Source organism: Martes martes, assembly GCF_963455335.1.
Source record: "Martes martes genome assembly, chromosome: 16".
Taxonomy (NCBI): Eukaryota; Metazoa; Chordata; class Mammalia; order Carnivora; family Mustelidae; genus Martes; species Martes martes.
In genome coordinates, this window is record NC_137904.1 from 25,082,509 (window position 1) to 25,094,633 (window position 12,125).

At 44.1% G+C, this 12,125-nt stretch overlaps 2 protein-coding genes across 2 annotated transcripts in view; one reads left to right on the top strand and one right to left on the bottom strand.

The window, feature by feature from the left end:
- The window catches only part of CRLF3 (cytokine receptor like factor 3), a 39,122-nt gene extending 36,537 nt beyond the window's left edge, over positions 1 to 2,585 (bottom strand). Inside the window, exon 1 of the mRNA XM_080825310.1 lies at positions 2,408 to 2,585. Within this exon, the coding sequence (XP_080681436.1) occupies positions 2,408 to 2,524 (117 nt within the window). The 5' untranslated portion in view covers positions 2,525 to 2,585. The remainder of the gene's footprint in view (positions 1 to 2,407) is intronic.
- Positions 2,586 to 10,440: 7,855 nt separating this feature from the next.
- Positions 10,441 to 12,125, top strand: part of ATAD5 (ATPase family AAA domain containing 5) — a 44,434-nt gene continuing 42,749 nt past the window's right edge. The window contains exon 1 of the mRNA XM_080825311.1: positions 10,441 to 10,891. Coding sequence (XP_080681437.1) covers positions 10,826 to 10,891 — 66 coding nt within the window. The 5' untranslated portion in view covers positions 10,441 to 10,825. The remainder of the gene's footprint in view (positions 10,892 to 12,125) is intronic.

A 12,125-nucleotide genomic window follows, 5' to 3' on the forward strand; every position in this document is an offset into this window, starting at 1 on the left:
CATACAAAATGTTCAGAACAGGCAAATCCAAACAGAGAAAGTAGTTTATAGTGGTTGTCAGTATGGGATTTCTTTCTGGGGTGATGAAAATATTCTGGAATTAGGTAGTAGTGATGGTTGCACAACTTTGTCAATATACTAAAAAATGCTGAATTGCATATCTTAAGGCATGAATTTTATGGTATGTAAATTATATATCAATTTTAAAAAATCATACACCAAAAGGAAATAAAATCAGCAAGTAAAAATATACACAAAGAGGAGCATCTCTCCTCTCTGCTCATCCTTCCCCCCATGCAAAATCTTTCACTAAAAAGCCAAATTTTAGGTAGTTATTCTGAAAATGACTGAAACCCTAAAAATAGCCTAACCACCAAACAAAAGCAGCTGTTTATTTTGATAACATTCTTGTAACACGGACCTTCCTTAGAATCCAAGCTGACAGAGGACTTATTCTACAAACCCAAATATACACAGTCCACTAGAATTAGCTTTGAGGAGAGACGCCTTGTAACTGGCACAAAACACAATTCAGTTCACAAAAGAGAACTACACTATTAGTCTAGTCAGAGGGCAATGTCATCAGGGACCTGTGATGGATGTTCTCTCAGTGTTTTCGGCCTCCAGCCTGAGACAGTGGGCCTCAAATATAAAACAAAAACCCATTCTGAACTACACTAACTTATAGGAAAGTATCTCCTGTGTTTACATTATTGGATATAACATTTAAAAGAATACAGGCCTGGAAACTGAATTCTAAGCCATTCAGAATGTGATCATTCTAAATGTGTTCAGTGAATCCAAAATTACAGAAGAAATTAATAAGTACTACTTTCAGGTGCTAAGCTCATTCATTTAGTGCCAACTTTACTGTTTCTTAGTTGCAGACACAGTTAAGTAAACATCCTGCTCATATAGAAGATACCTTAACTGGCTGAAACATTAGTCATATAATAAGAGATACTTTAATCTCTTTTGAAACAATGTCCTAGATTTAGAAACTCTATTTCAAAACAGCAGAAGGAATAAGGCAGAGGTTTTCAAATGGAAGTCAAGATGAATACACTGGAAGACTATGAAAAGCATTCACCAAACTGGATAACCACATCTAGGTTTTGCTCCCAGTTTTGATACTAGACTACAAATAATGTCCAGCCTACAGGAGCTCTACAAGGTTTTCAAAATATAGAAAACCTAGAGCATGCCAAGTATTCTTAATGATGAGGATCTCCAAAGATACTGTTTTCACAGCACTATTCTACCAGCTGTACATTTTCAGACTAAGTGCAGTATGGGAGTTACTAGAATGACAACATAGATTACTATCAAGTGCGGGTGCCTGGCTGGCTCAGTTGGAAGAGCATGCAACTCTTGATCTCCAGGTCGTAAATTCCAGCCCTACTGGGTGTAGAGATTACATAAAAATAAAATCTTAAAAAAAAAAAAAAAAACCCCACAGGATTAATATTAAGTGTGATACAGAAAAATCCCACTCACTCAAATGATTCTACTCAGCTGAAACCCAACTCACTGGAAAAACATTTATGAAGATCCTGTGTTAATAGTTCTTTGAGGATTATCTGTGCTATTACACGTAGGCAGTGGGTTGTATCTTTTTTCTGTATATGTTCCAGGGTGTTCCTATGTCTTTGATAACCATGTCCCCACAGAAGAGATAATGCTGTCACTTGAAAGCATAGTTAGCTTAGTTAGCTTTTCCTTTCAGCACTCCTTTCTTTAAATCTTTTTCCATTTCCTTACACTTTTGTACTCCAACCCTCAATTTTCCTTCTTTTGCCCTTCCAACACAGCTCCACCTAAAAAATTCTAAACCATCTAGAATAGGGTTATGTTAATTTTTTTTTTTTAAATGCACTCAAGGTTACATATTAAGTACTACTCTCAGGCATTCATCCCATTCATTTAGTATTAACTCTACTGCTTCTCAATTAGCTCTTTAGTCATCCCCTTCCATATATCCCATTCGGGTTCTCTAAAATCAGTCTTCATCCCCAAGGCAGGTTTGCCCAAAGAATGTCCACCTCCCCCAACTCTCCCCAGTCCTCAGTGCCCTCTGTGCCGACGCCTCGGTTTTTGCTCTGCTCCCCCGCTCCCCCCAACTCCGCCCCTATCCCCATGACCGCCTCATACAGTTTAGGGAACGCCCCTCACTCTCTCCCTCGATCCCCCAAACTTGTCTATTCCCCTTAAGACCCCTCCACCCACCCACCCCCAACTCGCATCCACCTCCCCAGTTCCCAGACCCTGCTGGGTCTCTCGGTACCCTCAGAGCCTCCGCCCTGCTCCCGCCCCTTGGAGCCCTCCTAGTCCTCCACCCCACCCGCCCGACCGGCACCCCGCGCCCTCCCCGGGGCCCTCCGCACCCCCACGGGCGAGGCCCTCCGACCTGCCTCCGCGCCTCCCGCAGCCCCTGCAGCCTCTGGCCCAGCTCCCGCCGGTAGCTCTGCGCCGCCTCCACGTTCTCTCGGGCCTCCTGCAGCAGCAGCTCGGGCTCCAGCTCCATCGCCCCCTCCTCCGGCCGCACGGCCGGCGGCTGCGGGCGCGGTTCCCCCACACTCCCCGGCGCCGGCGAGCGGCCGGGCTTTACCACGCGCAGGCGGAAGCACCGCCCCGCCCCGCCCCACGGCCGCCTTGATTGACAGCCGCGCCGGCTCCTCGCACGACCAGCCTCCGGGTCCCAGCGCCGCCCGTCTCCGTGACCACGCGGCGCTAGCCTGGTTCCCGCTCAGCGCCCGACCGCAGTGCTTCCTCCTGAGACGCGTGGGGTCAGCGAAAGATTAGTAACTGCACCTCGCGGAGTGCTTGTCCCATCTTTCCGCATTTGGGCCTCACGACCAGTCCCCCTTGCGTCTCCATTTCACGGAGGAGGAAACGGACAGAGAGGGGAATCAACTTTGTCAAGCCATCGGTATTTCAACCCAGACGGCTCTTAAATGGTCATTATCCCACCTCCCAGGCAAAGGAACGTCCCCGCAGCCGCAGGCGTTTTAGAAGGTTACTGTGAATCAGGCACCGTGCTCAGAGGGTCAGGCGAGAGCACACCACCCAGAAGCTCGCAGTCTAATGAGCCAGGAGCATGACCAGCGGTAGGTACAGCAATCCCGGCCGAAGTCCAAGATGGGTGTTAGCAAGCTCGTTCTGTAAGGGCAAGTAGTAAAACGCGGGAGCGTGGTGAGCCATCCTGTCTCGGCTGCAACTCGGGGGTAAATGGGCGTGACCGTGTGCAGATAAAACCTTACAGATACGGATTTGAACTCCACATAAGTTCCGCGTGTCACAAAATATTCTTTGCATCCTTTTAAAGCCATTTAAAAATAAAAATGTGGGTGCTTGGGTGGCTAAGTCAATTAAGCAGGGGACTCTTGATTTCGCTCAGGTCATGAGTTCAGGGTGGTGAGATCCACTCCTTGTCTGGCTTGGGCAGAGCTTAGATCCTGCTTAAAAGATTCTCTCTCTCCCTCTTCCTTCCTCTGCTTCCCCCACCTTCCGCCACGTGCGCTCTCTTCCTCCCTCTTTAAAAGAACTAAAGAAATAAAATAAAAATCATTATTCCCTAAGGGGTCATACAAAAATAGGTGACGAGTGTGGGGTGCCTGGGTGGCTCAGAGTCAAAGCGAGCGCTACGCAAGCGCCAGGCTCTTTCTTTCAGCTCGGGTAATGATCTCAGGATTATGAGATCTAGTCCTGCAAGGGGCCTTGAGATCAAGCCCCTTGTAGGCTCCAAGCTCAGCACAGAGTTTGCTTGTCCCTCTCCCTCTGCTCCTCCCCTCACCCGCCCACACACATTCTCTCTCAAATAAATAAATAAATAAATAAATAAATAACATTTATTAAAAATACAGTAGGGGTTGGCAATAGTAAATTCACCATAAATATTTCTTCAGTGAAATGAAAATCTGTAGGATAGATTGATGGAGTGGTAAATAAGGAAAGACCATAGACATTAGTTCAGCTATGATATGATAGAGGCTTGAATTAGGATGTTGACCTTTACAGAAGTTTTGACAGTAAAGGAGGGGAAAAGAGAGTCAAATGGTCCAAGGAAATAGGAGGGTTTCCGCATGGATTGAGTCAGTAAAGAACATTTATTAAATGTTCTTGAACACAGTATGTTCTGTGTGCTTTCTAAAGCTCATTGAATAGAATTTGATCCCACCCTGGAAGACTTTACTGTAGAAATTTTTTAAAAAGAGAAAGAAAAATTGGGGGCGCCTAGCTGGCTCAGTCAGAGGAGCCTGTGATACTTGATCCCAAGGTCAGGAGTTGGAACCCCATGTTGGGTGTAGAGATTACTTAAACAAACAAACAAACAAACAAACTGGGCGCCTGGGTGGCTCAGTCTGTTAAGCCTCCAGCTCTTGATTTTGTCTTAGGTCATGATCTCAGGGTCCTGGAATTAAGCTGCACATCAAGCTTCATGCTCAGTGGGTAATCTTGAGAATTCTCTCCCTTTGCCCCTTTCCTCTCCACCCCCGCCCCAACTCAGACTTGCACTCTTTCTAAAAATAAAAAACTTTTTAAAAATAAACTTAAAAAAAAAAAAGGAAAATTAAAAGAAAACGTCCACAAGGCCAAGACACTAATTTTGGTCTCATTCAAATTTCTTTCCTTGACCTGATTGATGGGAGGCAGGAAATATGTATTTAATATAGCCACATTATACAGAAAAATAATACAAAGAACACTGAAGAAAATCTCGTGAAACCACCCCTCCTGGGCTTAAAATTTGGGGATGTTTTGTTTTCAACTTTGGAACAAAGTAAATACTCTGGTTAGTAACCAGAGGAGGCAATGATAGAAGCCAGCTGGTTAGCAGGCAGGGTTGTACACATTTTTATCTCCATCACATCACACTGGTCTAGAATTGACTTTTCAAGTTTACCCAGAGGTGAGCAGATTCAGGGTCACAGACTCCTTGTGCTAATAAGTCTTCCAAGAAACACATAAAGCAACTTGCTAAGTTATTTATTTACAATAAGGGTATAATTGCTCTAAAGATTACAACAGTTGGAAAATCAAGTCGTAACCAGAGAGTTGTTTGGTAAACAGGGATTCAGTCCAGAAGACTTTGGTTATCTGGTCAGCCAAGGCTTCCTCTCCCCTCTCTCCAGCCTTTTCTCAGAAAGCTTCTAACTGTATTGGGCACATACTGACAATGTTTTTTCTTAGTCTCTTCATTCCCCTGTGGGCACCCTTAAAGCTATTAACACATTCTTTAGAATCAACTGGCTACAACTAAGTAAGTCATAGTACCTAGTTTTTGAATAGGGACTCAGACAAAGAAATACTACTGTCCAATCAAAAATAATTAAGAGATAATTCTAATGTACATTTTTTAAAAAAGATTTTATTTATTTGTCAGAGAGAGAGCAAGCACAAGCAGGGGGAATGGCAGGCAGAGGGAGAAGCAGGCTCCCAACTGAGCAGGGAGTCCAATGCAGGACTCCATCCCAAGACCCTGGGATCATGACCTGAGCCAAAGGCAGATGCTTAACCAACTGAGCCACACAAGTGTTCCGATTATTTTTATTTATTTATTTATTTTTAAGATTTTATTTATTTATTTGACAGACAGAGATCACAAGTAGGCAGAGAGGCAGTCAGGGAGAGAGGGGAAGCAGGCTTCCTGCCAAGCAGAGAGCCCGATGCAGGGCTCTATCCCAGGACCCTGGGATCATGACCTGAGCTGAAGGCAGAGGCTTTAACCCTCTGAGCCACCCAGGTGCCCCAGGCATTCCAATTAAGAGATAATTCTAATCTTGACTATAACTCGTAACATTTTAATTAATGCTGTATATGTTTAATTTTGAGGACTCAAATTTACAGAAGCTCAGACATAAGAAAAAATCACAAATACAATGCAATTTTTTCCCCTCAATAAACCATTTGAGAGTAAGTTTGCAGATTCCTTTAGTACATCCTTCTGTGAACTCACAATGCACCATGAAAAACAGGAGTTTAGGGGTGCCTGGGTGGCTCAGTCCTTTAAGCATCTGCCTTCGGTTCAGGTCATGATCCCAGGGTCCTGGAATGGAATCCCATGTCAGGCCCCCTCCTCCATAGGGAGTCTGCTTCTTCTTCTGCCCCTCCCCTCTCTTGTGTGTGTGCGCATTCTCTCTCTCTTTCTCTCTCTCTCTCTCAAATAAATAAATAAATGAATCTTAAAAAAAAAAAAAAAGAAATTACCAGCTCATCTGATCATCTCTATATTAGGGACAGGACCCCACTAATGCATCTCCCCTATGCTGAAAACCTTCAATTAGCTTTAACAATTTTTAAAAACAGCTTTATTGAGGGAACTGATTTGCAATAAACTGCCAAGTATACAGCTTAATGAGCTTTTTCCTGAGTAGATACCTGTGGAACCATCACCAAGATAAATATTTCCCTCGCTTCCCAAAGTTCCCATATAATCCATCCCTCCCACAACCCCTGAATGCAAGTAAGGACTGGTATGTTAGATTAGTTTGCATTTCCTCAGTTATAAAAAAATGGAATCATACAGTATGTATTCTTTTTTTCATCTGGCTTCTTTTACTCTATAAGGATTCTGAGACTCATCCGTGTTTCATGTATTAATGGTTCATTTCTTTTTTATTGCTGAGTAGTATTCCATAGTATGGATGTGTCACAGTCTGTCTGTTCCTTTACCTTTTGATGGGCTGTTCCCAGTTTTTTACTATTACAAATAAAGCTGCTATGACCATTTGTGTACAGGTATACACTTCTTTATGATATAATTATATTGGGAAGGTGGGAAGAGAGAAAGTTTGGAGGGTGCTGTTATAAGAGAATTAAGTCCTTAACCAACATAAAAGGACATTAATGAATACTGTTCAAAATTGTTAAATCAAGAAATAGCTGTATAAGCACATTGCTCTATTTAAAAATAAGAAGATGGGCGCCTGGGTGGCTCAATTGATTAAGCAGTGGCTCTTGATTCAGCTCTGGTCATGATCTCAGGGTCCTGGGATCAAGCCCTGCATCAGGCTCACTCTTAGTGTGGAGTCCGCTCGGATTTCTCTTTCCCTTTCCCTCTGCCTCTCCCTGCCCTCCGCTTGTGCATGAGCACTCTCTCTCTCTATCTCTAATAAGTAAAAATCCCTTAATAAATAAGATATTTAGGGGTGCCTGCGTGGCTCAGTGTGTTAAGCCTCTGCCTTTGGCTCAGGTTGTGGTCTCAGGGTCCTGTGATCAAGCCTGGCATGGGGAAATTTCTGCTCAGCAGGGAGCCTGCTTCCCCCTCTCTCTGCCTGCCTCTCTGCCTACTTTTGATCTCTCTCTGTCAAATAAATAAATAAAATCTTTTTTAAAAAATCATTTAAAAAAATAAATGAGATATTTATAGTGTTAGAAGAGTTTTGAAAGTGACTGCCTCTGGGAAATTATACTAGGGTATAACATAGAAATCAGCTCTTTTTTGGGTTACCTGACTGGCTTAGTCAGTAGATCATGTCACTCTTTTTTTTCTTTGTCTTTTTTTAAAGATTTTATTTATTTATTTGAGAGAGAGAGGGTGCAAGCAGGGGGAGCAGCAGACAGAGTGAGAGGGAGAAGCTGGCTCACTGCTGAGTAGTGAGCCCAGCGTGGGGATTGATCTCAGGACCCTGGGATCATGACCTGAGCAGAAGGCAGACACTTAACTCACTGAGCCATCCAGCTGCCCCAAGATCGTGTAACTGTTGACCTCAGGGTGGTGAGTTCAAGCCCCACTCTGAGCAAAGGGCCTACTTTGAAAAGAAAAATAAAGGAAGAAATCAGCTCTTTTTTAAAAAATTAAGATTTATTGGGGCACCTGGGTGGCTTAGTGGGTTAAGCCTCTGCCTTCGGCTCAGGTCTTGATCCTAGGGTCCTGGGATCGAGCCCCACATCAGGCTCTCTGCTCAGCAGGGAGTCTGCTTCCCCCATCCCCGCCCCCTCTGCCTGCCTCTCTGTCTACTTGCAATCTCTGTCTGTCAAATAAATACATAAAAATCTTTAAAATTAAGATTTATTGATTTATTTTAGGGTGAAAGACGGCGAGCAAGCGTGAACAGGGGGAAGGGCAGAAGCACAAGGAGAGGGTAAGGATCTGAAGCAGACTCCCCACTGAGTGTGGAGCCTGACATGGGCTCAGTCTTGCAACCCTAAGATCATGACCTGGGCTGAGATCATGTTGGACTCTTCATTGACTGAGCCACCCAGGTGCCTAGCTCTTTTCTGGTAGTAAGTTTTATAATGCTCTTTGCCATTTAGTAACTAAATACAGGCATTACTTTGATAAACATAAAAGTTAATTTTTAAAAGGGGATGGGGCACCTGGGTGGCTCAGTCAGTTAAGCCTTGGATTCTTGATTTCAGCCCAGATCATTATCTCAGAGTCCTGGGATCAAGCCTGTGATGGGCTTCCCACTCAGCGTGGAGTCTGCTTATTCCTCTCCCTCTGCTCTCCCCCTCCACACATGCCCCTCTCTTTCAAATCAGTCTTTAAAAGCAGCAGTTAGCCAGATGGGGGAAGATAATAAAAAACCCCATGGACATCTCATAAATGCTAACTTGTTTTTTTATTTTATTTTATTTTATTTTTTTCATAAATGCTAACTTGTTATACAAATGTGAGAGCTCATTTAGTTTAAAACTTATAAATGCCATGAATTCCTAAAGAAGAGTTGTGTAAAATACCAACTACGTACTTAAAAATAAACTCAGTGCAAATGCTGAACAAACCAGTGCAGTTTAAATGCTTAGTAGTTGAGAAGAATAAAAAGCACTAGAGATATGTACCCTGATAACCCAGCAATTCCACTTTTAGGTGTGTCTTCTGGAGAAACTTTACACATGTTCAAGGAGACACAAACAGGAGTGTTCACCAGCTCACTGAAATAGAAAATTGGAGACAACTCTAAGGAAATGGATAAATAAAATGTGTCTAGTTGGATAGAATGCTGAGGAGTGAAAGGAAGTGAATCAGATCTCCATGGATCATGGATAGCTTTTGAAAACAATGATGAATGAAGATTGCTGAGTGATATTTACAGTGTAACCTTTTCTGTAAATAAAAACAACACAAGATTTTTCTGTGGATACATATATGTATCCATATAAAGGCATAAATGTTTGCAGTGCTACCCACCAAATAGGTAATAATGACCACCACTGGGGCCAAGAGGAGTTTGGGGGTTGAAGTCAAATGGACTTTTTTATTTCTCCTCCTTGTCCTCTTCCTCATCCGTCTCCTTGGGCAATGTTCTTACTCTATGGTGAGTAATAAAAAAAAATTAAAAAATTAAAAAAAAAAAAACCCGGAACAACAAAACAATATATAGAAGACTGAAGGTAGTGCAGTCTCCCTTCCTGAAAAACCTTATCCGGGGCTAATAATTGTAAAAGAAAAAAATAACTACCTCCAGTTTTCTTTTCTTTTTTTAGATTTTATTTATTTATTTGCCAGAGAGAGAGAATGCACAAGCAGCAGAAGCATCAGGCAAACGGAGAAGCAGGCTCCCTGCTCAGCAGGGAGCTCAGCCCAATGCAGGACTCCATCCCAGGATCCTGGGATCATGACCTGAGCCAAAGGCAGACGCTTCACGGACTGGGCCACCCAGGCATCCCTACATCCAGTTTTCACTGGAGAAATGTAAACCCTTCATGCTGTCAGAACAACAGCAATACCATCTTTATGGTATAGAGATGAACACAATTACATCAATAGTTCAAATCAGTATGCATAACCCGATGTAACAAAGTGGCTTCCCATATTATTTGATATATCCTTTTACTTGCCTTACTTCACAATATCATGCAGTTAAAACTATGCACTCAAAGTAAACATACTCTACATGTCGCTGCAACTAATGTAAAAAAAAAAAAGTCAAAGCTAAACCAATCCATGAAAACAATGCAAATGACGTATGAGATTATCATCACCACAAACTAGCAGAGTACTGGTACCCTGCGACAGCTAAGCACTCCCACCAGCTGAGGCCATGACATTGGGCTCCTAGCTGCGCGCGAGGATGAAGTCCACGGGAAGAAATGCCTCTTTTAGCTCAACTGAGGGTTAAAAGTTGCAATCTCGGATCCCGAAAGAGTGTATTTCGAGATAGGACGCTTGGCAAAATCCAAATAACACTCCTTCTGGGGAAAAATGTAATCAATTACTTCCTTTCCTGTATTTTTCAAATTTACACTCTTGAAAAAGAGCTAGCTTGGGACGCCAAAAATCTAGAGTTTTAATTCTGCGAAAACGGACTTTAGTCAAATCATATCCTCATCCGTGAAACTGGGTGTCAGAAGTTCGAATCTCCAAAATTCCCGCTAGTTTGAAATCCCCAAATGAGACGAAGCCCGCCTCCTGCATTTTCGCCCAAGAAGTATTTTGACCCTCTCTACTCACCGTCCGCGTAGTCTCCCGAAGCAATCGTAAGCTCCGCCCCCTGCGCTCCGGACGGCGCGAAAACCCAATTGACAAGAACTCCCTCCGAAGCCCGCGGGTCCGATCTGTGTTCGGCCTGCTTTCCCAGCCGAGGTTGCGGTCCCGGACGCTCACCCTGGGGCGCCCGCGTCGAGGGCACCCCGCGCTCGCCGGCCACGTCCCAGAGTCCTCGCTGCCCGCGCTTTCTTACCGCCTCTTCCCGCGTCCGACTCGGCTGAACTGGGCCCAGCCTCCGCGATCGCTCCGGCCGGGTAGGCGCGGGGGAGTCGGAGACGGACCCCGCGGCCCCGGCTGCTCCCTCTGCGGGAGCCGGCCGCCTCCATGGCCTCCAGGCTGGCGGGGCCCGGCCGCGCAATGCCCTAGGAACCGGCATTCCGGAAAGCTGGGAGCATGGTGGGGGTCCTGGCCATGGCGGCGGCAGCTGCTCCCCCTCCGGTGAAGGACTACGAGATTGAGGTGAGCTAGTGTATCTTTCTGTCTGTAGGAGGTGGGTGAAAGGTAATCCCGACTTTGGATCTAGGAGGGGAGAGGAGGGACCAGGTGAGGCCCCACGGTTGTGACATTGTGTGCAACAATTGCTGGAGTGTGTCGCTTCCTAAAGCCGTGATAAGTGCTAACAAACATTGGAAAGTCAGGATTCAAAAGATACCTCGACCAGTTCCCAGATCCTGAAATGTTGGTGGAACCTGATGTTTTGGACTTGTGAAATGTCACGGAGGATCCCAGGATCAAGTCTGGGTTCATCGTAAGGAATCAGAACTTTAGTTTGAAAAGAATCTCTGAGTTCACCTAGTCTGTCCACCTTAAAGACCTTTAAGAACAACTAGTCCGTTCAGCTAACCTAAGACGACTGCTTAGATTGTCATTACGGGAATCAAAGTAATTTTTTAAAGAATCAGTTTCTCATCTCATGGCTTTAAAGCTTAAGATACTGCTATTAGTAGTCCCAGCACGGAATGCTGTTATTCTTATGTTTTCACCAAGTTTCAGTGAAATGCTCTAAGCAATTGTTATAAAGATACTTTAATGCCATAAAGTGATGGGAGTAGCATCAAAGTGATAATTGTTGTATTTTTACACCTTTTCAACTCAAGCTAGCATTCTAACTGAAATACACATACGGGTGTCTGAAGTGAGCCAGGATGTACCTTCACTTATTTAACTCGGACTTTCTTATTTTTTAGAGTTGAATAATTTTGTCTATTTGCTAATAGTTGTTATGCTGATATTTGTTTGCCAAATCAAGGTGGTTGCTCAGTTTTCTTGGATGTGAAGAAAGACTTTTGGTACTTGAGTTAGACAGTTCTTGATTTTTGTATGGTCAGTTTATCAAGCTTTTCCTTACAGTTTCTGTTTTTGGTGCCCTGCTTACCTTATTTCGTAGTAGTGATACTTTCCTTTTAGTATTGCAAGGGTAGGGGCCTTGTATACATTATTCTGCTTAATATTAACTGTGCTGAGGTATCATTATCTGTATACATACAGATGAGGGAAGAAGGTCAAAAAGTAATTAAAAGTGGGGCGCCTGAGTGGCTCAGTCTGTTAAGGCATCTGCCTTTAGCTCAGGTCATTTTCCCGGGGTCCTGGGAACCCGGCCCCACACTGGGCTCCCTGCTCAGCAAGGAGCCTGCTTCTCCCTCTCCCTCCGCCTGCTGCTCCCCCTGCTTGTACTCTCTCTCTGTCAAATAAA